Source organism: Solea senegalensis, linkage group LG1, assembly GCF_019176455.1.
Source record: "Solea senegalensis isolate Sse05_10M linkage group LG1, IFAPA_SoseM_1, whole genome shotgun sequence".
Lineage (NCBI taxonomy): Eukaryota > Metazoa > Chordata > Actinopteri > Pleuronectiformes > Soleidae > Solea > Solea senegalensis.
In genome coordinates, this window is record NC_058021.1 from 5743594 (window position 1) to 5768783 (window position 25190).

The following is a 25190-nucleotide window of genomic DNA, read 5'->3' on the forward strand; positions in this document are numbered from 1 at the left end:
TTCTCTTCCAGTACCGGCACGAGATGTTTGGATTGTGCTTTTGTATGAAGAGGAAGAAAGCAAAGAAAGAAGAAGAAAGTAGGAGTTCATATAGTGGATTGCATCTGTTCTCCCATTTTCTGTTTAAGCGCACTGTAAACATTTCAAGTGTGATTCCTGTGATGAACTGAGCCTCTTCTTACTGTGGTCCTCATGCTTCCTGCTGCAGTGGCACACTCCTGCCGGCTTCATGTCTCATCATCATTATCATCATCATCATCATCATTACCATCATCATCGTCCTCCACCTCATCTCTTTGGCAGTAGTGGTTTCTTGGAATTGACTACAATGCAGCTGTGCAACACCATTTGTTTTTGTCTCTTGTTGCTGCATCACTTAACTGATGCTGAGCTGAGCAAATCCAATGAGTTTAACATCATCTGGAATTTCAGACTCCTCCAGACCAGACGCCTGGATGACAGACAGCCACGGGAAAAACAAAAAAACAAAAATAGAGAATTAAAAAAAACATTAAAACGTAAAAAATGATAGTTTAAAGACAGTGTGTCGACATATACAGCCCCTGTATGTCTGTGTACTCACCAGTTTAAAGGTTACATTTTTGTTACTATGAGGATCATCAACAATCTTCTGCAAGTTGGCAGCAACTAGACAAACGATAAAAGGGACGAGAAGAAAACATCAGATAAATCAAGGACATGGAGCAAAAATCATTTTTCATGTTAGTAAAATGTTTTAAATTAAAAATAATGAAAGCTTCCTCCTGCTGATTTCAATGGATAATCATGCATATATTTAAACAATATTAGGCCTGACACCTTTAAGTCCTTTATTGCTTCTATATGCACAATTAAAACCTTTAACTTGGTGTATTTAGATCATATGCAGTATGCAATTCAATTGTATAGACCAAAAACTTGAAACTTCACCTAAAAAGTTAATAATCAAAACAAGCTGTCTGATTTCTCAGCTGCTTAAATCTGAGTATTTTCTGGTTTCTTTGCAACATATAACAAATAAATAAATAAATACAACACTTTTGGGTTGTGGAAAAAAACAAGACATTACAAAACATAATTTCTTCCATTTCTGACATTTTATGGGCCAAACAACTAATCAATTAATCAAGAAAATGATAGTTATAATATCATGTTGAAAGATGAATGAATTAACACCACTGCAGTGAACTGACTGAAACACTTGTTTAAATCTCAAACTCACCAACGACTAAGTCCCTTCCATCCACCAGACCGGCAGACACCAACTCCTGCGACACGCCATCAGCAGAGTCTAAAAGGAGAAGAAGAAAATCAAACACACACACACACACACAAATAAAGACATGAGTCTTAAATTGCACTATGACTCCTACCTCTGCCAGGCATGAACTCAAATCGGATGTCATTGAGTTCCTTCTTGGAGTTCCTAAGTCTCAGGACAAGGCTGATGGGAATGCTGGCATTTGCTGCAGCTTGATCCTGTGATAATAAAAGGCATTACACACAGTTGAACTTGTGGTTTTCACGAACATATTTGCCAGAGCTTAACAAAGCCCTCTCCATATTTGTTTTCACCTGAGCGGCGGGAGCATGTGACGGGGCGGCGATTTGCACGGGAGCCTGTGGCGGAGCGTCCTCCCGGGTTTGCCCTGCTGCTGCAAGGCCGTCGCGTGTGGCTGCAGCAGGTGGCTGCAGGTGAGATGTGGAGCCCTCTGCTGGTGGGAAAAGCTAAGAGACAGGAGTTTGCGAAACAATCCGTGAGTGTTGACGGTTTTACGTGAATGAATGACAATAGAGAAAAAAAAAAGGGGACACACATAAGACAGTCATGCAGATTGTGCTGTCAAGGTATCTCGACAAATTAAGATTTTCAGGTCATGTCCATTACAAATGGACTCACCTCCATATTCTGGGACCCGTCCTTCACTCTGGGTGACTGTAGAATGGACATGACAGATTGACAGGATTACAAACATGCAATTCTCCTTTTATCCCCCAAAAGTATGGACTGATGGAGTATTATAAGATTGAAGAAATTTGACACAAGATACAGCAGGTGACATTACATAGTTAACAGAGAGTAAAATCCCACACCCAAACATGAATGGAGTGTGAACACACACACACACACACACACACACACACACACACACACACACACACACACACACACACACACACACACACACAAAGAACAATTATTTGAACAGTTAAATTTGGCAGGCGGTTTAGGCCGGGTGACTGTTCTATCCTTTAAGATCGAGGTGTGACTCAGTCATTTATTTTAAAGCAACACTGCGTTCCCTTTTTAACTGGCTTTATTTCAGCATTATTTGCTAGTTCTAATTCAGGAGAGTCACATAGGTTATACACTATTCAGTGTTCCTACTACTCACCAAACTTGAATAGTGTAAGGACATTTGCATTACATTTGGGGATTTTCCGATACTAAAGCAATAAACCGTGTGTTGTAGTTTAACCCAACTATGTCCAAAAATGACGAGACATGATTCCGCCTTAGTTTACTGTACCAATTTAAAAACACGGAGCTTAACACGTTGTAAATATGACACTGAACTGCCGTATATGGTATGTTCTATAGATGCAAAGCATTATGGGAAACGCAGTCCTTCAATACACAACGACTAAGTATAAAAAAGATGAAATTCACTTTATGTAATTCATTAACTTATGAATATCTTAATAAAATAAACAATCTCAGCTTTCAGTACGTAAACAGTGCTTGCATCACTTTCTTAACGGTTACTTGGATCTTTTAGTTGAACTGCTGCTGACAATGAGAGGAGGCCTCAGCAAAAGCAGAGGCAAACAGCACCATCTGCTGGTAGAAATGATACTTTGTAAACTAAATGGTTCAGTGGCCTGTTACATTTACATGTAACATTTATCAAGACAGGCAGAGTCTCACCCTCAGAGCAGCCACAGCAGCTTTGCCCTCCTCACTCTCCTCATCCAGCTCATCATCGCTCCACTCCCAACCGCCGTCCTCCGTCTTGTGCAGGCGGCCACTTGAGCCGGGCACACGTCGCACCTGAACAAGGCATTAAAAGACAATAATTATACTATCTATCATTTGGACACTGCACAGTACCCCAGAAAAGTGCACACATAGTCCTGTATACAACATACTACTGTATATTCAAAATGCTTCATGAAGGGCACACCTTTCTTGATCGCTCTGTTATTGTTGGTCCCTTCTGTAGAAGACGCTCCTGTAAGTACTCGCTGTTCTGTGACAGAAAGACAAAGGTTTCTTTTTTCAAATGCACAAGTCTTTGCGGTTCTTTTTTTTTTTTCAACTCTGGTGCAGGGCTCACCTTGGCTTTTGTAAAGAATTTGTGCTTCAGCAGCTCTGCAGCAGTTGGCCTAAATAGGAGAGAGACACAAGGCTCCTTGTTATATTCATTAAACAACTGAGGAATTTGATGGAAAGCATAACAAGCACAAATTACATCTGACATCAGGTCTTTTTTAAAGGGGTCAAGCGACTGACGGACCTCTTTTCTGGATCTTTCTGTAAACACATGGAGAGCATCTTCCTGAAGGACTTTCCGTACTTCTTCACCATTTCTTTGTCGGTGATGCCCGTCTCCAGACAGGGTGGGTCATTTTGCAAAGTCAACATCAACACCTGCAGATAAGCAAAGGTCAGCTTCAGTCACTGAACTGAACATTAAAACAAATGAAAAGGTAGCAGCTCAGAGTTCTTTTCCTTTCCTTTATCTCTTGAAATAAAGATGAAGATATAATAAGAGCAGAAATGACGGTTACCTTCATAGGTGGGTATTTGTGATATGGTGCGGCCCCCGTGGCAAGTTCGATGGCAGTTATGCCAAAACTCCAGATGTCTGCTTTGAAGTCATAGCCACGAACCTGGGGAATGAAAACAGAAGCAAGTGAACAAAGTTCATGAGTTTTCACTTCATATCCAAGTTACGAAAAAAGAAGGAAACTGTGGGTAAACTGAGGGAGAGAAACCGGAATTCACTAAACAAGACTGGTACCTGCTCCATGACCTCTGGAGCCATCCAACACGGTGTCCCCACAAATGTCTTTCGAACCTTGTTCCTCGTCATGTCTCCTCCTGCAGCTAGAAAAGCACTCACACCAAAGTCTGTGGTGCGTGTGACATGAAAAAGGAAAAATTGGTTACATTCATTTTCAACAATTTGGACAAACCACTTTTGTCGTGCGCAGTTTGTTCATTTGTCCAGTGTACCCACTATAACTATAATAAGAGCAGCCAAGAGTCTTGATGGGAGGTGATCGCTTTCCCCCATAATATGTCTCCCTCCTCCACTGCATCTGCATCCGCTGTTAGTCGCTCAACGACCACTCTACCCACTCTGCCTCTTTGTCTTAGCCACAGGAGTATCAACTCTCCTATCATATGTGTCTCAACTTTCTTTCATATTTGGCATCCATTTGAGACAATCAACATTGTTTTGTCAGGGCGTGTGTTAGTGTGGGCGTGCGTGCATCATCAGTGACTCGTGGTCATATTAGGCCTCCAGCTTGGCAAGATTTTATTTACTTTTTTAACCGGACGTCCTTTTCTGACACAGCAACACACAAGATGTGTTCTTCTTTGTGACCGACTCTCTTCATGTGTGGCTCGATTTCACCAATATGTTGCTCTCCCTGTTTTGCAGCATTAACAAGTTAAAAAAAAGATGCATTTACCTGCAATTTGTACTGAGCCATCATCACCAAGAAGAATATTTCCAGCCTTTAGGTCCCTGGGGATGAAGACAACATTGTCATTTATTTACTTAATATTCAGGTTACAGTCATAGTAAAGAAACCAGAAAATGTTTAAGAGGCTGATATCAGAGAGCATTTTATTTATACAAAAAAAAAACCCCACACACTCTGTACTTGTTTGGTACATAGACTAGGCCAGAATGTCAGAAAATGTTGATTGCCGTTCGCCAAACCTCAAAATTATGTCTCGTTTTGTCCACAGACCAAAATCTTTCAGTTTTAATGATTTCTTTGTCAAATGGAGCAATGAAACCAGAAAACATTCACATTTAAGAGGCTGAAGAAATCAGAAAGCTTGTTTAAATTTGTTTTAAAAAGTCTAAAACCACATCATTGATTCTCAAAATTGTTGACGATTAATTAAGTAATCAGTTAATTGTTACAGCCCGAATCCACTGTCTACACCATGAGGGCCAACATATTATGCTAATTTGTTATCAGATGATGGCCGGTGGGCACCAAGACTCTCTCTCCATCCCTTTCTTGATTAGGAATAAGTGAATTAGCTCCAGCATCTGACCTAAAACAACAACTGCTCTGTCTACTGAAATACTGTCTGACATGGTAAATGTAAAAAAAAAATACACATTTCATTGTCTATTAAAAAAAAATCAAATAAACCACCACCATTAATTCAGTGTTCATGAGATGTAAAAACCATCCTCCTCCATTATTCATCCTCAGTGTATGAAATATTAAAGGAGTGAAGTGTGGTTCAAACTGCACAGTCACACACAGGGACACAGTGGCAACTGCGAGCACAGTGATAACCAGTTCACCACAGCCGTGTAACACCAATAAAGCAACTCACCGATGAATCTGCCCATTTTTATGAAGGTACTCTAACCCCTCCAAGACTTCTTTCAGGATGGAGGCGATACTGGCTTCATCCAACACTCCGCTCTTGTGCTCGCCACAAGAGATATTGTGTTTGATGATGTCCAACACAGAGCCTGAGAAGAAGAAGAGGCAGAGACTTGTCATAAGAGCTGCTGAAAGAGGGAATCTACAGGTAACAAGCACACTAGGTATTAAGATTACAGCGTTTTAAGGAGTTAATAGTGTAACTGACTGGACACTAACAGCAGTACCTGATGTTTACAGACCAATAATGCTGCATGTGAACCAACAATTTACCAGCTAAATCAACTAGAACTGTTTGCATTCTGGGATCAATCTTATGTTGTTTTTTTGTTTGTTGACCTTCTAGGAGTGGATCCTGCAGAGTTCTGAGAAAAAAAAACATGTTGGGGCTAGACAGACAAAAACCTCAAAGATGGAGATTGTTACTGTTTTTTCCTTACCAAAAGGTTGCCAGCCAACCAGCAGAGATGTGAGTAAGTTACTGCATTAAGAAATAGTCTGGCACATACAGTACATGGATTAAAATAACAAGATATAATGTGCTAATTAGTGAGGTGCAAGACAAAGGAGGCTTCATTAAGGCATAGACAGGCTAACACTTTATCCCTTTCATTTAACACATTAAAAGTAAGTCAGTAAGCCAAAACAGAAAACTACTCCACTGCTTAACTGAATACATCACACAGAAAATAACATTTAATGGCAAATAATCACATAATGGTTTAATAATGGGGTGTAATATGTAAATTTTAGTGTTTGAATTCAAAACATCTACACTGGCACAGTTGGCAAACACATTATGTGGGAAAGTTCCCTGAGAATTAATAACATGCCCAGCCCGACAGCCATTGCTGATTTATAAAAACATGTTTCAACATGAGCATACTTGAGATTAAAGAAGAATGGTAAGTCAGAGAAAGTCGTTTTAAAGTCAAGGTGCAGATAAACATTTGCAAAGAACGAGTCAAGTCAGGGACATGTGTATTTTGTTATAGCAGAACTTACCACCACTGAGGAGCTTCATCACCAGCCACAATTCATCCTTCACCACAAAGGAAGTATAGTAAGACACAATGTTCGGATGGTGGCACTGGCTCATTGCCTGGATCTCTTTCTACAATAAAAGGTCATACAAGGATATCATTTTTTCAAGCTGAACATTTATCAAAATGTTAAAATGAAATAACCAATTCTCTGCTGCTTCACATCACTAATAGTCAACACCTCCATGTCAAAATGAAAAGCCCAGCCAGGGACAGGGGTTGCAAATTGCTATGTACTCTATGTGCAGTACATCAGATGCACTTTATGTCCAGTATGTCTCACTGCATTGTCCCTGATTGATAAAGATTAATTGAATTTTAGTCGAAATCAGGAGTACATTCAGTGCAGCACGCTCTGCAAGGAATTGCCCTCGGAATCTTGTGCAAGCCAGTCTGTAATTTTCTTTGGTGAGCCAGAGATCTTGGAATTTGTATATCCAAGGCATTGTTTTGTTCTCCCTGATTAACGTTACTCACTCACTGTTCTGCATGGAATCTCACGTCCATGGCAGAGAGACAGTGTCCACAACATCTCTACTAGCGCACATGAAACAGTAGTACTTTCAATGACCCAAGTCTATTTAGGGTAAAAATAGACTTTTAGAGTTTTCAAAATCTTTCAAGGGCCCTGAAATTTGTTTTTCACATTCACAAACAAGGAGCTGTGGGAACCCTGAATCTGTGTTTCCTTTTAACACAAGACTTGGGCCAAAGTAGTAGCTGTCCTATCTAACCTTTGATCTATCAAAACCCACCCACTTCCTGCACACACAAAGAACATCTGGACTGCAGATGCAGATAAATGCTCTGCTATGATTTCTTACCAGAAGTTCATCCATGCTAGTCTGACACTTTTCCAGGTTGATGCGTTTGATGGCCACCTTCTCCTTTCTGGGCTTGCAATACGCTGCCTGGACAACTGCAGTGGCTCCACTCCCTGAGGAAAACAGCATAAAAGATGTGAGAAGTTAAAGCAACACAATGTAGGACTTCCACCTTCCAATAATGTCATTGGGATCATTTTGACAATGCATAAACTTACAACAACAATGACTTCCCTCCACAGCACCACATAGCATGCATTAGCACTGTACACATCATCTAATCCTCTGTTTATGTTCATAAATCAAGTTATTCAAACAATGTGTATACAAAACACAAGCTAGGCAAACTATAGCATGATCTTTATTTTTTTCGGGGTAAGTTTTCATTTCTAATATCTTCATAAGTTTAAACATACTTGTATAAAATGCTATAGGCTAATTCACCTGTACTTTTCTGTACTATGCGAGTAAGTGAAACATTTGCTCCAACTATGGTAATTAACAGTACAAAATATTACACTACTGTGATTTAATCACAGTAGTGTAATATTTTGTAGCCTCAATCCACATTTAACTGTTTGATGGAAGATTGAAGTTAGATGTGACATCACACCAACTTGTTCAAAGATCAGAAAAACTCTTCTTCAAGGTTCTTACTAAAGCTAAACAATGCATCTAAAATTAACCATTATTATATCATGCACAATCTCTACATTAAAAAAGATACAGTAGATACATATTTCAAAGACTACTTCAACAGTAGACTACAACATGCAGTCCTGCTTGCTTCATTGTAGGGCTGCAACGATTGTTTGATTATTAAATCGATTACTAAATTAATCGTCAACTTTTTTGATAATCAGTGTTGTTGTTGTTTTTTGATAAATAACACAAGCTTCATAAATGTGAATATGTCCTGGTCTCTTTGCTCCATGTAATAAAGAAATCATAAAAACTGAATAATTTTGGTTTGTGGACAAAACAATACATTCGAATCGAAAGATTAATCGACTATAAAAATAACCGTTATTTGCAGCCCTACTTCATTGACTGGTGTGAATAGTTCACTTGCCCCATCACACCTACATGAAAAGATCACCACCCACCCGACAACTGATGAGGAGTATTCAAGCACTGTAAGCTAACTTGCGTTAACGAGCCGTTTGGCTTCATGGTAACTTTTGAGAAACATGTCTCCTTTTAGCTCGCCAACTAACGAGAGACTCAGTCGGAACGTTAGTCCCCAGCAATGTAGCAAAGGGATTGACTAACCCTCAGCCATCTCCATACATACAATCCTAACTGTGGTAGCCGACGCCGCCGTAAAGACAGGCTAAGGTGCTAACTTTAGCAAGCTAAGCTACTCACCTATCACCTCATTGAGTTCGTAGTCATCCTTGTCGATTGACCAGGATTGAGAGGACTGGTCATCTGCCATGATGTCACTGTTTGGACGCTGTAAACAAAACTTCTAAATAAGACACTGAGCTGAATAGAAATGATATATGTGTTTACTCCATTCGGTTCCGGAGACGCTAGCTATCGCTTCTCCTCTATACCAACTCCTTCCTTCCTTCCGCCCCTCTGTCAACACAACTTGACGCGCGACTGACGCACCGATTTACGTACGAACCTCAGGAGGCGGAGGAACGAATATGCCACCATCTTGAGTGTGGCAAAGGCGAAAAACAGTGCTCAATATCTTTAAAATTCATGGACAAAATACGAAAAGTCGGAAGCATAAAATTACTGATAGATGTTATACAATGTTTTCCCGTTTATCTGAAATATTTTAGTCTTTACAAAATTATATTTTCGTTATTTTACTCTTCAACAACAACAGCCTGATATCTGAGATTAAAGTCAGAATTCTGAGATTAAAGTCAGAATTTGCCATTATCGGAGATAAAAGTCAGAATTCAGGGATTAAAGTCAAAATTCCACTTGTTATCTCAGAATTCTGGCTTCTTTTTTATTGTGGCCCTAATCGTTTTCTGTAGAGTATAGACAGTGTTTCTATGTGTAAGCATGTTTTTATGTAAACACCAGTGCACTCTTGTCTTCCAGCCATAACCACTGGGCTTGAACCTGGCATCGTTTATGCCACAACAATGTCTTGTGATATGAGGATGATAAAGGAAAGTCCCAAAACTATGGATGGTATGCGAGGAAACGAGGAAACAGAGAAACATGTTAGTACTTGTTCTTCAGGCACTGGCACCATGCAAACACACGCACTGCATCAACATGAGAAATCACTGACCGTTTTCATGTACAGTGTTCTGAATTCAAGAGTGGTCATTTCAATGGATAATGAAAGACACTTTTTTTTTAGCCCAGTTATAGATCCTGTAAACTTTTTCTGGACTGATGGATGATTTCTAAATGTTTTTCTCCTAAATGAAAACAAATGTGCTTCCATAAAATGTGTAGCAAAGATGAATACATGTATTGTCTGTAGGAATGATTAAAGTTAAATGACAGTCTTTTGTGCATTTAAATAGTAAACTTCATCTTGTATTCTCAAACATGCATCCATGTTGATATAAATGACATTTAAAGAACACATTGCTCCTATTTTCCAGGCCTGTTTCCCTGAACCTTGTGTATTTTGGATGTGGTTGATGACCCCTGCCCTGAAGCTCATCCCCTCATGCTGCACTAAAGCTCTCTCATCCTGATGCTGACAGTGCGCCAAGGGTAAGCCAGGCCTGAAAGGGAAGTGCTGAGAGCCACAGGAGCCCTGGACCACATCAGTGACTGCAGTGACACGATCCTGCCAAGGCTAAACTACAGTGTGAAAAGGAAAGCAAAACACTTCATCTCTCCACATTCAGTGTCAACAATATGCTCAAAGTCACTGTTGTGGACTCTACAGCAAAGCCACCGTCTTCATGTTTACCTTTATTTCAAATGAAAAACTTGGTAAATCTTGTTCAGCTGTACACACAGTACAGCACTACAAATACAGTAAAACCCATTCTATAAGAAGTGTGGCTTTCATGTTAGAATAATGCATATTCTGCAGTTCTATTGCACTTTGGTCTGATGTGATATAATAGTCTAGTGTCATATCCGACGCCACAATATTGCAACAAAGAGTTTATTTTTTTCCGTTAAAACAAACCTATGTTCTTAATGTACCCTGTCAGTATTTTATGCATTGTACTTGTATGCACTTTGTGATTCAATATCTGTGAAAGGTGCTATATAAATAAAATGTACTTGTTTACGCACTTTACTGATACAGTCGTCTTTAAACGACTATGGTGTTAACAAAGACATTCTCTGCTCCCACGACACACAAACCTGCTGCTTTGATAGTTTTCTTCATCCAAAGGTTTGACCAATATGAGACCTATTTAATCACTGTAGTTAAGAGTCAGTGTGATAGGAAAATTCCACACTGTATAAATAATACTTGTAAAACCTGATTAAATTGTCTTGTGAGGCTTTCTTGTCATCATCATCATCATCATCCACTCCCTGTGGAAAGCATGGATCAAAGAAGCACTTTCACATTGGCTGCAGCTGATAATAATGCAGCATGTTTAGGAAAATCAAGTAAGACTTTTGACAGTATTTGCAGAAACCAAACAACCTCCACCATGAGCAAGCACTTGAAGAGAATGAAGCTGGGGGTGGCTCAGGCTCAGGCTTAGGGTGGGCGGTGTGTGTAAGAAGAAGAATGCATGATACACGATACAGTGAAGTGGTGAATGAAGCTGCTTTAGAGGTGTAACCTTGTACCTTGTTGTGACATCAGCAGAACAGCTCGCATGGCAGGCTTGTCAAACCGGTGTAGGAGCCTGCAGCGCTGACGCAGCCAGGCACAGAGAAAGAGAGAGGGAGAGGAGTCACCTGTGCTGCCGCCCTCACTGCCTCATCCTCGGATTCACTTCGTCACCACTCCTCCACCTCTTGTGTGTCTGCGCTCATGGAAACAAGGAGCAACTTCGTGTGCAATTAAAGTGGATCTAACGAAGAGAAGAGGGGGGGAAAACGTTCATAGATTGAGAAACAAGACGGACAGAAACATCCATAACTATGGAAATGAATGGTGTCAACAAGACAAGCGAAGGTGAGACGAGTTTTAAATGTTTTGTTTTCACTTTTAACAACATTTGTTATTATAACTTTTTGCGAATTTAACTGTATCGAGAGAAAAGTAGTAGAGTCGGATTTGTTTATGGTCTATCGAAAGGTGTGGCCCTATAATCAAGTCGAGTTTCACCATCGCTGCAAGCAGAAACAAGTTCTGTCAAATCAATAAAGCACAGAGGACAAACACAAGAACTGCAAACACAACCGTTCACAGGCTCTTGTCTTTCTGTCTCTCTCATCTGTGTTCAGGCATCTTAGATAGTTTTTGTTGTTGCGTTTCTTTTCCAGGCTGTTTTAAGTTGAAACATTTTTGGCTTGGTTTAAATCACAGCGCGGCACCAGTATCGCGATTACGCCGCCAGGTGGCGCGCGTAAAGCACACATTTCTGGACTGATTCTGATCCATGAGTGAAGTTCGTTTGAGGTTAAAGGTTGGATATGACAGGGTGACCCTTCAAGGTGATCCTTTAGGGACCGTCAATAACTTTGAGATTGTAGTCATTATTATTGTTACTGCCTTTTGCAACAGGAATTTATTGACGGTACCTAATTCAATCAACTGTTCTCAAACTGTGGGACGTGTACCACCAGTGGAACACGAGATTCCTCTGGTGGTACTTGGAGGAATGGGCAATTGCTGAGGGCAGCATTCTCTAGGGGGCGCCATGAGAATGAGAAATGCTCAGGTCATCATGTTGTGTGTGGCAACTGGGCGCCCTCTACAGGCGGTCCGCCCAGGCCATCATAAAAGCCAGGACCACCATCACTGCTGTGCTACTATACAGTATATACCAGGGTGTGTGATCGGAGTGGAGCTCAGGAATTTCGACCAGTGTAGAAAAATAAAAAAATATATAATAATAATAATAAACCAGACCACCATGCCATGTTTCAGGGGTTTTCAGGAGCATGATAACCCCCTCAAAAATGACCAGAAAGCCACCGATATAATAATAATAATAATTAAAAAAAAATAAAAAATCCCTTGGGGCCACACGGTGGTGTAGTGGTTAGCACTCTCGCCTTCAGCGAGAAGACCCGGGTTCGAGCCCCGGTTGGAACAAGGGCCTTTCTGCATGGAGTTTGAATGTTCTCCCTGTGTGTGCGTGGGTTCTCTCCGGGTTCACCGGCTTCCTCCCACAGTCCAAAAACATGCAATGTGGGGAATAGGTAAATTGGACACTCTAAATTGACCGTAGGAGTGAGTGTGAGAGTGAATGGTTGTTTGTCTCTAGTTGTGTGTGGCCCTGCGATGGACTGGCGAACTGTCCAGGGTGTACCCCGCCTATCGCCCGATGTAGCTGAGATTGGCACAGCACCCCCCGCGACCCTCTGGTGGAGGATAAAGCGGTTAGATGATGACTGACTGATGAAAATAATCTCTTGCAGTCACTGCCTGCAGGAGAGTGCTGCCCTTGCAATTGTTAGTGGCTCAGGCCCTAATAAATAATCTAATCTTAATTGTAGTGTAATTTCACTATAAGTATATGTGAGGAAGAGGAGGATGATGAGAGAGCAAATGATCTTATTGGGAAAAAAATCTGACTCCTGTGAAAAGTCAGTAGCTGACTTTGCTCGACCTATTTACACCACTGTATTTTAACATTGGTGATAACGATGTTATATTTTCCCAGGTGGGACTTGGTGTAAAGAGTTTGCAAAACCACCAGTTTAGGGATCCTGTTCAAACAGAAAGTTATTGACAGTCCCTAAATCCCTAAATGAAATCCGACTGGGAAAACGTTAAACCAGATTTAATCTTGCATCATGAATACATACAATACACCTATGATGTCTACAAACTGAGGTTCTGATAGTCACGTGACATCTTTGTACATTAGTTAGCTCACAGCTAGAGCAAGACAAAATAAACACAGGCAAATTCAATGTGCTGAAACAACATAGACGGGAAGAAAGTCGAGAAATACAATCCAACTTGTCAAAAAGGACATAAAATAATTTTTATAATAATTTTACTTTTGTTAAAGATATAGAAATACATAAGTTATTTAACTATTAAAATATCAAATATCAAATAACATGAATTCGCTTACTGTAATTGAGATGGTTTTTTTGTATTTGTAATTTTACTTTTAGCACTGTATTTTACTACATTTTAACATCCCATCCGTTAGCTACTTTTTTTAACTTTAACTTTTAGACCAGTACTTTTACTTAGTGGTAGTCTACTTTTAGTCTAATTTTACATTTCCACCTCTTCAAAAGTGCATTTACTGTAAAGTCTCATCATGGCGACACTGTTCTCTAAAGTTGCCTTCAGAAATATCCCACAACATTTTAAGAATCCCCCCCAAAAAAGGGCAAAAAGTGGACAGAGGTTTGAAACGACACTGTCCACACGAGCAGTGAAGTGGTAGAAGTACGTGCGTTGTGTGTGTGGGTCCGCTGCTGCTGCTGGGACACGCGTGGAAAGTGAACTTTGATTGCGGATGGTTGACGCCCTGTCGCGCAGTGGTCGCTCGGCGCTGCTGTGCGCTAACAACAACAGCGGCAGTGTGGAAGAGGAGCAGCTGCCGAGAGTATCATGGAGTGTGTGCACGGACGAACCGAAGCCGACGAGACACAGCGCCGCGTCAGGAACCAGAAGACCATCCAAATGAACGTGAAGCTGCTCGGTAGGCTGCTGCACCCACACCTGAAAACCCGTAGACCTGTAGACATCTAGACCTGTAAACGTGTAGACCTGAGAGCAGAACCTCGAGTCTGTAGATCTCTTCTCCTGTTTACATGTGTCAACTGGCAACAAGATCATTCTGTCTTGGATTGTGCTTCATCAAAATACCCTTTCAAAAAAAAGACTCACGCATATTGTACGTAAGTGTGTGTATATATATGTATATACAAGTATTTCGAGTAACTTTATTAGGTACACCCAATCACCTGCTTAAATATCTAATCTGCCAATCACATTGGCAGCAACATCAGTGCATTTAGAGATGTAGAGATTTGGTCGAGATGACCTGTGAAGTTCAAACTGACCATCAGAATAAAAGAAGAAGGTGCAGCACTAATCCTCATGTGCATTATTATCTAACTAGACAGGCCAGTAATGTTCATGCGGCTTCAAGCGTGATCTCGCCGTTTGAGGTGCTACAATATTCATACTGGAGTTTGCATGTTCTCATGTTTTCTGTGTGTGTGTGTGTGTGTGGGTTTCCTCCCACTGTCCAAAAACATGCAATAAAGAGATTAGACAAACTGGACACTCTAAATTGACCGTAGGTGTGAGTGTGAGAGTGGATGGTTTCTGGGTATGGTTTTCATACCTCACCCTTAGTCATACTTTAATGTCTTGTATTCATGTGTGTGAATGAAATAAATAATAAAATATATGCACGTTGTAATGTGTGAGTTTATGTTTTATGTTTGTTTCGATGGACGTAAAGCTCAGCAGATCTGAAGGAACATTAAGTTTCATCTTCTTTTTTTTTTTTACTCTTTGTCCCCTGGACTCTCAGGCATGGAGGGTGATCCCAAAATCAAGTTCCTCCTGGACGGCGGGGATCTTCTCAAAGTGCGGTCCTCAAACTGGAAGAAGACCCGCTACTACAAACTACAGGAGGACTGCAAGACCATGTGGCAGGAATCCAAGAAGACCTTCAAGTCAAAACAGACCTGTGAGTGCTGCCCCAGCGTTCCGCCGACATGTGTGTGAGACCCTCCAACAAAAACTGACTCACATCTGTGTCTCACACACCTATTCTTTACTTCTCGTTACACTTAACTGTTATTATCTGATGACTGATGTAACTTGAGGCATCTCTTTCTCCAGTCAGACAGACCTTTACATCAAGGATTACAAAAGTCAAAGACTTATCACATGGCTATAAAAGGTTTCTCTCTGAAAGACCTTGGTATTATCATCCACGTCTGCGTTAGTCATGATAGCAGTGATGTTTTGTGGGTGTGTTTGTGCTTTTAAATGGCACTGCTTGTATTTTTTTCCTGCTCTGGTCTAACGCTGTCAGAGTCTTTATTGTCTTTATTGCTGTGGCTGTCTCTGATAACATGAGCGCTACACACCGGTGAGCTCAAACTTCAGGAAAAGCTCCGTTTCGACTACAAACTTAAGTGTGGTGTCAGTAATGTGCAAACAGGACGCTGATGTTTACCAAGCAGGCAGGTCTGTGAGATTGGAAGATACCACACGTAGAAAAGAGCGTTTATTATCGGGACTAGACAAACCTAATCAGGACTATGGTTGGGAAGTCCTCAATTAAACAAAATGCACTGAGTAAAACGGAACACATGTGGCTTTTCTATTGTCTTCAGTCTCGCTCGATGAAATCGCCGCGGTAACCCTTGGCCGACAGTCGGAGGGTTTGAAGAAGTACACGGAGGAGCAGGTGGAGGGCCGCTGCTTTTCCATCATGTTTAAGGGTCGTCGCAGGAACCTGGACCTCATCGCCAGCTCTGAGGAGGAGGCCAGGCAGTGGGTCAACAGCCTGGAGAAACTCATCACCCACATGAGCAACCTCAGCCCGCAGCAGAAGACCGAGCAGTATCCTTCTCCTGGTAGTGTGGGTCAACATTCACGACTTTGAGTTATATTATAACACACACACACACACACACACACACACAACTGCTTTGAACGTTTTTGATTTGTGAAATGTTTCTCCTTTTAACGGCTTTTAAAAAAGTAAAGAAAGTATAGTATAGAGTTTTAAACAAATGTCATTTAATATAAACAAAACATTTTCAGTTAAATAGAAAATAATACTATTTCTATAAATTGTATATACCTATCGGGACTGTCAGTTTTTCCAAAAAATTGTAAGTCGTAATTCATTCAATTCAAAAAAGCGCTTGCGAGTCTGAATGGTTTAAATGTAACGGATATTTGTTTATATTTAAACTTATCTGACATTTATCACAATAATGGTTGATATTGGCCGATTTGTGACACTGTGTGATGATGTTTTTGAGTGTGAGGTTAGTAGGAAATATCTGCCCTCAGCCACCTAAAGCCCTTACATTAAAGTCTTCAGTTGGATCTTAGCCTGCCTGAGGAAAGCTGATAAGAACAAAGATGAAAAGCTGAGTCAGTCAGAACTGAAAAACTTCCTCCGCCTCATCAACATCGAAGTGGACGATGACTACGCAGAAATGATCTTCAAGGTGATGCCTTTCGATAACTACACACGGTTGCACTTAAAAAACATTAAATTTCTGTGGATAAAACCATAATTCTAACGTCCTATATCGTCATACAGAAATGCGACAAGTCAAAATCTGGATACCTCTCCGGACAGGAGATTGAACATTTCTACGACCTGTTGACCCATCGCGAGGAAATCAATGTGATCTACGGAACCTACGCTAAAACCGCCGGCTTCATGACCCCCGAAAACCTGGTGGAGTTTCTGATGAAAGAGCAGAGAGAGAAAGCCACACTGGCAGAGGCTCACAGGATCATCGAAAATCATGAGCCAGATGAAAATGGTCAGTACCTCATGTGGTGTTTGTGTCATTTGTCTTTAAATCATTGGTGATATCAATCACTTTTCATGTGTTTATGTGTTTCTTTCTTATTCTAAAGGTATTTGTGCTGGTTGTTTGTCAGACTGCACTTGGAGAAAGGGGAAACACTTGTTGTTTGTAGTGTATTTGTAATTTTGCTGCACTTTTCGTGCCGTTTGTTGTCACTCGCTTGCAATATCTTTGTTTCAACAGTGTCTGCCTCACGTAAATTAGTAAGTCATGCACCGCGAGTGCATGAGCCGTGACCCCAGACCAACGGTTTTTAAGTTATACTGTTCACAGATAAACAAACAACAAACAACCACAGTGGAGGTAATTCCAGCTTCTAGCTTTAAAATCATTGTGATGGCTGACTGATTTGTAATGAGAGTTGATCCCGTTCCTGTAACTCAGTTTGGTGTAGCAACACTGTGATGTGTTGTAACACTGTATGTGTTCACCTTGATGATAGTCAGAGAGTCGAACTGTTAGAATCAGGCCCAGTATGTTTTTAATTGTTGGTAGTTGGATTTAAAGTAATAGTAGGGATCAGACGTTTGACCATAAGTGACTGCTGACTCTGTGGGTGGGACCTGCATTTGTGCCAGTGTTCCGCACTGGTGAGTAATTGTACATTAAACAGCCATAACTTTGTGTGCTAATGTGTAACTTCAGTAGGCCGGTGCTACCTGTGCTGCCACAGGAGTGAAAACATCACGGCAGACACGCAGCACTATAACTAACCAGTATCAGGCCTTTCACACAGAAACTAGACTAAAACGTCTGCCAATGATTTCATCATTTGACTCTTGGCTGACGTCCTCCGCCTTACTTCACTTCCTGAATATCTTCAGTGAGGAAAAGCATGTATTCACTGACAGTTGTTTACTGTGTGGTACTGAAAAACGTCAATGAGCAAAGACTACGTGAGTGACAGGTGTCAGAATACAGAGCTATTTAACTTGACATAGGGCAGAAGGCGGGGCACAACCTGGGCAGGTCGCCAGTCCATCACAGGGACACACATATAGAAAAGGTCAAAAGTCAATCTGATTCATTTTATTTGAGTCTTTTCAAGGATCTTTTGGATGTTGGACTTGAAGGAGGTTTTATTGCCTTAAATTGAATATGACGTCCATAAATGTGTACGTAATTGCTACTGGTTCTGGTACTTTCTTTACAATGGCCTTGCTTTACATCTTGTGCCGCCATGTTTCTGCAACAGCCCACATGGGCAGACCAGCCAGAGAAGTATGAGCTGTTATGCCACAGTAGTTCCCTATAGCCGTGTTTCCATCATGGTCTGGTACAGTACGGTACAGTAACGGTAAAGCCCTCAGCCAGGCTTATGTTACCGTACCATTACTTTGGTACCCCAAGAGAAGGTTACTGAAAAATAACATGCTGTAATGCCCTATATATATATATGTATATATATATATATACGCACATATATATACACACATATATATGTATATATATGCATGTATATATATATGTATATGTATACATATACTGTATATACATATATATGTGATATAATATTTACATTGCCAGGTTACTGTTGCTTTCATTTGCCACTGTCACATCAGCTGCGTTTACACTTTGTGTTCTTTCAGTCAAGGCGAAGAAGCTGCTGTCCATAGACGGCTTCATCATGTACATGCATCATCCAGAGGCCATGCTCCTAAATTCAGACCACCAGGAAGTGTACCAGGACATGAGTCAGCCCCTCAATCACTACTTCATCTCCTCCTCGCACAACACCTACCTCATGGAGGATCAGCTCAAAGGGCCCAGCAGCACAGAGGCGTACGTCAGGTAAGGACCCTCATGTGAGCGCTGTGACGGTTCTGCTGTGACGGTTAATCCTTACATGAAGTTTCTGCTTGTTGTCAAACTCAGCAGAACTCCTGATTTGACTTAAACCACTGTCGTCTCTTGTTAGCACTTTATGAAACTAAGCAAACAACTGCAGCGGAGAGAATCGGTTTCCTCTTTAAGCTGCTAGTGTATGCACAGTGTACCTGAATAGTCATGTCATATATGTTATTTTTAAGGCGCGTTAATATGGACTTTTTTTGCAAACACACTGTGACTGTGGTAGTAATGTGGTAGTGTGGATGTAGCCTCAGTCAGTGACGGTGCACGTGTCTCTCAGAGCTCTGCTGAAGGGCTGCCGCTGTGTCGAGCTGGACTGCTGGGACGGGTCAGACGGTGAGCCACTGATCTACCACGGCTTCACACTCACTTCTCGGATCCTCTTCAAAGATGTCATCAAAGCCATCAAGGAGAATGCATTTACGGTGTGTTTGGTTGTGTCGTATTTGGGTATCGTTGGACATATTATGCTATAGTTTCCCTGTCAAAACTTCCTGTCCGGCGTCATCCTCAGACGTCCGAGTACCCTGTGATCATCTCCTTGGAGAACCACTGCAGCGTGGAGCAGCAGAAGGTTATGGCCCACCACATGAACTCCATCCTGGGCAGTGCACTCATCACTGCTCCCCTGGAGGACAAAATGCCCACAGATTTCCCATCTCCTGAGGTCAGTATTCACACAAATCTGCTTTACCACAGGTTTTGCCATTCACCCATTCATACAGCGCAGTCATGTGCAGCGCTTTTCCTGTCACACATCCATCGTACCCATTCACACACTGCTGGCACTCGGGGCAGGGACTAACACTCACTTAACGAGGGTTCCCACAGGGTTCCTTGAAAAGTTTGTGAATTTGACAAAAAAAAGTCAAGGCCCTTGAAAGTTCTTGAAAATCAGCCTTAATAGCAAGAAGTGTAAGAAAGAAAGTTGATATTTAGGTAAATGTCTACGCCTCCACAACAGATGTTGAGTTGCAATTACCAGCGACGTTGTGGACACTGCAGAACAATGAGTGAGTAACGCTAAGCACGATTACGTGAGCACATGACGTGATGTTCGGGAAATGCAAATTCCAAGATCCCAGGGAAAATCACTTGTCCAGATGCAGCGCGTGCTGCAAATCCATACAAGTGGACGCCATGGGCGAAGCGGCTCTTACAAAGTCATTGAATTTGATGTCAACCAAGGTGTGGGAACCCTGTTAACCCAAGGAAAGACACTTTATAGAGACACAGCTTCTTATAGACTAGCGGAGCTGGGAATTGAACCCCTGACCTTCCGTTTTGCCCTATTACTGATCAACCGTCGGCCACCCATAAATTCCGTGTAAGGTTGCAGTGTGGAAAGGCAGATTAGATTAGGCAGTGGGTCACATTACTGATAGTGCTTTATAAAGAGCGGGGATTGGAACATTATTCAACAGCCAGAAAATACAGACAAAAAGCTTTAGCACCTGTACACCTACTCAATTTAAGACGTGTGTAATTTGCTTGTGTTTATAATTTTATAACTACTGTTGGAGTAGCAAACATTGTACAGTTCCTCCTTGACTTCCTGTATGTGCACATTCACTTCCAGGAATTAAAAGGGAAGTTCCTTATCAAAGGGAAGAGGTTAAATAAACTGGAGGCTTCCTATAGAGCTGAGGTAGAGGCAGAGTTGACCGACGTGACAGAGGAGGAAGAGTCAAATGATGAGGACGAGGAGAAGGAGAAGGAGAAATCCAAGGTTGGATTTACACTTCGATGACAGATTAATAAACAAAAAGACATTTTTTTACTTACCAAGCTTCTTTTTTTTTTTTAAACATGTACAAGAAAAAGAAGCTGAAATTGGCAAAAGAGTTGTCCGACATGGTGATCTACTTCAAGAGCGTCCACTTCAACGGCTTTGAGGACGCCATGAAAAACCTGAGCTTTTACGAGATGTCGTCCTTCAAGGAGGGAAAGGCCGTGGGGTTTTCAGAGGAGTCAGGTGACCTAATTTATGTTAAATATTCATTTCTCAGGCTGGGTATTGAATATGAAAAAAGTTTGGTACCTAAGGAGTTCATCTCAACAGCATCAGTGGGCCAGTGAGTATGCAGCATGCTGTTTGACTCATGTTTGGCTTTGTTGAGGCATGCAAAAACAAGATATGATCACAGATGGAGCTCATTCCGTGTGTCTGTGTTTTTAGAGGCTGGTGCTTATTTAACGAATGCAGGTTTGGCCTAAAGTGACACAACAAATACAACAAAACATGAATATGAGAGCAGAAAGTTGCTCCATGTTTGTCTGCAAGAAGACGATTAGACCGAAAAAAAATAAAAAATAAAAAGTCGAGATATCAGTATCTGTGCCAAATCAAAAATGATGAATCAATACCCTGCCCGTGTGAAATCAGATCCTGTGTTTGCACTAGATGTCTGTCTGTCTGCCTGTCTGTCCTGCTCATGACCAGAACATTTGCTTTTTAAAGCTTATTGTCTTTGTGCTTTTCCACAGCAAATCTCTTCGTCCGTCATAATGTGCACAAGGTGAGTCGCATCTACCCAGCGGGCTCAAGGACCAACTCATCCAACTACAACCCAGTGCCACTGTGGAACGCCGGCTGCCAACTCGGTACCTCCTGTTCACACAAAACGGGGGAAATAAAAACTATTGTGCAAAATGGAAAAAAAAAAAAAATAGATGCAAATGTTAATGTTCAAAAACTACTTTTCAGTGGCCCTAAACTTCCAGACGCCCTGCTCAGAGATGGACGTGAACCAGGGCAGATTCTTGATTAACGGGAAGAGTGGCTACGTCCTGAAACCAGCTTTCATGCGGGACATAGCCACAGAGTTTGACCCCATCACACTGACCCGTGGAGACTGGCTGAAGCACAAGATGCTCCATGTCATGGTGAGGACTGTGAATACACACACACACACACACACACACACACTCAAGCATTCACTGTAACATCATGATCTCCGTTAAAAGGCTCATAAATACTTTTTTTGTGTTGACGTTTTATCGCCGCCTGTCACCAGATTATATCAGCGCAGCAGCTCCCCAAACTGAACAAGAAGAAGTCCTCTATCGTGGACCCGATGGTTACGGTGGAGATATACGGCGTGCCGGCAGACGTCGCTAAGAAGGAAACCCATACTGTTGAAAACAATGGTACGTCTACATCCACCATTACTGTACATTTACTGATCTGACGTATATACAATTGATTTAGTATTATTTATATTTATAATTTATATTTTAGCAAAAATATATATTATTTTTAAATTTCAGTGAAGGTCACTGAACAAAATGCCACATTGATACAGGCAGCACAGTCACTTGTTGTTGAATACAGTCTTGTATAAAGTACCTTAAAGGGATTACTTGAGTATCTCACCAGAAAATGACTTTGGTAGAAGTTGAAGTCACTTTTTTATGATATTACTTAAGTGAAAGTCTTTAAGTATAAGACATTTACAGTACTTAAGTATCACAAGTCATTTTCTGATATGAAATGTACTTCAGTTTAAGAAGTAAACATAAAAGTATTAGAAAAAGTGAGGAGCTAGAAAACCACGATCAACTCTTCTTCTTCTGATTTTATTTGGCAGTAACGAGTAACAAAGATAGTTAGAGTAAAAGTTGCTAGAAATATAAATAACAAAGGTACACGTACAGATACGTGTTTGTACTTCGTTACATTACAACAAATTCCTGCTCTGCTCACACTGTGTGTTTTTCTTCCAACCAGTAAAACCACAACTCCATGCTCCACAAGTGAAGCATTTACACCCTCTGGGTGTCGGGAGAGCCTTTAAATTAGATGAAGCAGGAGAAAAGATCACCATAACTACGACAATAGCGCACGGAATGTGGCAAACTGAAACTGACAGTGAAACATGATGTCACTGAGGGTGTGTCTCCTCCATATGTCGTTTCAGGGTTTAACCCCTCGTGGAATGAAAGCTTCCAGTTCGACGTGTACGTGCCAGACCTGGCGCTCGTGCGCTTTATGGTGGAGGACCACGACTCCACGTCTGACAACGAGTTTATCGGGCAGTACACGCTTCCATTCAACAGCTTGAAAATGGGTGAGTTTGGGGGGTTTTGGGGCTGTGGATGATTGCTGTGTTGATCAGAGTACACAACTAACCAGTCGGACTGTGTGTTGTTGTTGATCTGTCGCTGAAAGATATTCAAATAAGAAAGTGGGACTGTTTACAAACAAACATTTTAACTTCCACCTCAAGTGGTCAAGTTTAAGCTCCTGATTCGGATGTGGTCAGATAACAAAATGTACATCACACTGACCAAAAAAAGTCCATTTACTTTTATCCAATAATAATGATAACAGTACATTTTATTTGTAAGTGCATTTCAAACACTCATGGTTACTTAGTTCAACAATGGTAAAGGTATCAAATCCATCTTTAATTCTTTTATATATCATTTTCTACACTTATTTCTTTTGGTTATGTATTTTGCATGTTCGTCATCGGCCCGGCTGTGACGTGAGAGGGGTCAAAGTTCATAGGACGGATTAGGTTTTGGTCAAGGAGGACACGAGTCAAAAACACCTTTTCAACTTTGCAGTGTCCACTTGTGTCCAGAGTTACCATGACTGATGGCAAAATGTGGCGTGGTTGCACTTGGACACATACTTCCTTTCAAAATAAAAGCACGTTTTTCATCGGCCATGGTAACTCTGGACACAAATGGACTCTACACAAACAGATAAAAACAAATTCAACACAGTAGATGGAGTTTAAAAATGAATAACAGAGTTTAAAATACAAAAAAAAAGATGGCTTAAATGGAAAACAATACAATTACACAGACATACTTATGGGTTGTAGTATATTCACTTTCTGTCAATAAACCCTCGTAAATGTTCCACACCCGGCCTTTAAAGCCACTGATAATGCTTTGTTTTCACACTTAATATATGGACAAAGACGTGGAGACGTCTCTTCTCTGCGTCTCTACTCTGCACAAAGAGCTCCTCGTGTCTCATCACTGACTGCTGCCACTCTGTGCTCCCACACAGGATACAGACATGTGCCTCTGCTCAACAAGAATGGAGACCGCCTCCCTTCAGCTGGACTCTTTGTACACATAATGGTCGTAGATGCTAAGTGAGGAGTCGCAGACCGGAATGTCGCTCCGCAGGAAACTGGGACCTCCATTACGCATCCGTGCCTTAGCTATTTTTAGTTTGATTTTATGATCTTGTTTTTTTTTGCCCTGTAGTTTCAGTTCCTGACTAACGTATTGGCTTTGTTTTAGAAAGTTGAACAACTACTGCAAACGTAACACTACATTCTTCTCAACCAGTCAAAAGTAAAGATCGTTCAGTATCTGGAGATGAGTTTTTCCAGGTGGTGTCTCAGGCTTTATATTATTCCGGATTAATGACGAGTTGCACTACAGTTACACAATGTTTAGTTTGCAATGGCATTGATTCATTTTTTAAAACTTGCTGCTCAGTTTTTGTTATGTCTATTTAAATCTTTTCATTCCAATGACCATTTTATAAATTCTGGATCAACAATAGAATCTCATGCTTTGTCTTCATCAGCAATTTTAGTCAGCAAGTATGATTATTGTTCATGTAACATCATCTACTTAAATCTTTTTATAACACAAAACATGTGTCTGTCTTTTATTCCCCCCCACAAGCATGAAACACAGATAAGACCTGGCACCTGTGGCACTGTTGGGATGAACCATAAAACAATCTTCTACTACTACAGCTGTGTCGTGGGCAATAACTGGTTTACTAATTAACGACAATAGCAGAGCTTGTGGCTCGATAGTTGCCTGCGCCGCGTTTTAGAGTAAAAACCAAGTATCTGTTTATGTACAAATAAAGCCGGACTTCCCAAGTCCGCCCGCTGAACGTCATAATTACCCAGTGGACTTTGAATGGACACACCTTTTACAGACACAGACGTGATAGACCGTATGAACACGGAGCACATGAAGCAGCTCAGTGGTTCTCAGAAATTGTATCTGTAAACCTATAGATGGTGAGTTTGCAAAATAATTAGCAAAAAAATAAAATGATGCCTTATTGGGGAGGAAGTGCTTTTAATGACCATTTTTTTCCCAATTGATCAATTGAAGAATAAACTTAAGATCATTATGATGCTGCTGTTTGTTTAATTTGACCAAATTTGACCTTTTTTGTACTCAAAACAAGAGCAGTGTAGGGCTTTTATTTTCT

At 41.0% G+C, this 25190-nt stretch overlaps 2 protein-coding genes across 4 annotated transcripts; one reads left to right on the forward strand and one right to left on the reverse strand.

Moving 5' to 3' along the window:
• Position 1: 1 nt before the first annotated feature.
• On the reverse strand, positions 2 to 9110 carry oxsr1a (oxidative stress responsive kinase 1a). The gene is made up of 17 exons (XM_044033737.1): positions 8885 to 9110; positions 7517 to 7629; positions 6655 to 6763; positions 5597 to 5738; positions 4705 to 4760; positions 4026 to 4135; positions 3793 to 3894; positions 3519 to 3652; positions 3339 to 3387; positions 3186 to 3251; positions 2930 to 3052; positions 1901 to 1936; positions 1576 to 1728; positions 1374 to 1479; positions 1223 to 1291; positions 584 to 648; positions 2 to 451 (listed from the first exon to the last, which is right to left on the reverse strand). Exons 1-17 carry the CDS (start codon positions 8952 to 8954, stop codon positions 377 to 379), a joined length of 1578 nt encoding a protein of 525 aa, XP_043889672.1. The 5' UTR covers positions 8955 to 9110; the 3' UTR covers positions 2 to 376.
• A 2184-nt stretch (positions 9111 to 11294) lies between these two features.
• Positions 11295 to 24612, forward strand: LOC122774430 (1-phosphatidylinositol 4,5-bisphosphate phosphodiesterase delta-1-like). Of its 3 annotated transcripts, none has more exons than XM_044033715.1 (15): positions 11295 to 11597; positions 15100 to 15258; positions 15914 to 16142; positions 16633 to 16762; positions 16858 to 17086; positions 18724 to 18925; positions 19266 to 19410; positions 19500 to 19652; positions 20565 to 20714; positions 20804 to 20960; positions 21473 to 21589; positions 21693 to 21871; positions 22003 to 22135; positions 22906 to 23055; positions 24012 to 24612. In XM_044033715.1, the coding sequence occupies exons 1-15, from the start codon at positions 11564 to 11566 to the stop codon at positions 24101 to 24103; spliced, it is 2259 nt and encodes a 752-aa protein (XP_043889650.1). In that variant the 5' UTR covers positions 11295 to 11563; the 3' UTR covers positions 24104 to 24612. The 3 variants fall into 3 exon arrangements, with proteins under 3 accessions (XP_043889650.1, XP_043889642.1, XP_043889659.1); XM_044033707.1 differs by lacking the exon at positions 11295 to 11597 and adding an exon at positions 14079 to 14256; XM_044033724.1 differs by lacking the exon at positions 11295 to 11597 and adding an exon at positions 14305 to 14451.
• Positions 24613 to 25190: the final 578 nt, after the last annotated feature.

Bases quoted from the DNA above. Each gene is read 5' to 3' on its own strand.
- oxsr1a (XM_044033737.1), bottom strand. From the start codon at position 8,954: ATGGCAGATGACCAGTCCTCTCAATCCTGGTCAATCGACAAGGATGAC. The intron at 6,764-7,516 runs GTAAGAAATCAT...CTTTTATTGTAG, and splicing joins CTAGCATGGATGAACTTCTG to AAAGAGATCCAGGCAATGAG. The intron at 4,136-4,704 runs GTAAATGCATCT...CACGCACCACAG, and splicing joins TGGCTCAGTACAAATTGCAG to ACTTTGGTGTGAGTGCTTTT.
- LOC122774430 (XM_044033707.1), top strand. From the start codon at position 14,166: ATGGAGTGTGTGCACGGACGAACCGAAGCCGACGAGACACAGCGCCGC. The intron at 16,763-16,857 runs GTGATGCCTTTC...ATCGTCATACAG, and splicing joins ACGCAGAAATGATCTTCAAG to AAATGCGACAAGTCAAAATC. The intron at 18,926-19,265 runs GTAAGGACCCTC...CGTGTCTCTCAG, and splicing joins AGCACAGAGGCGTACGTCAG to AGCTCTGCTGAAGGGCTGCC.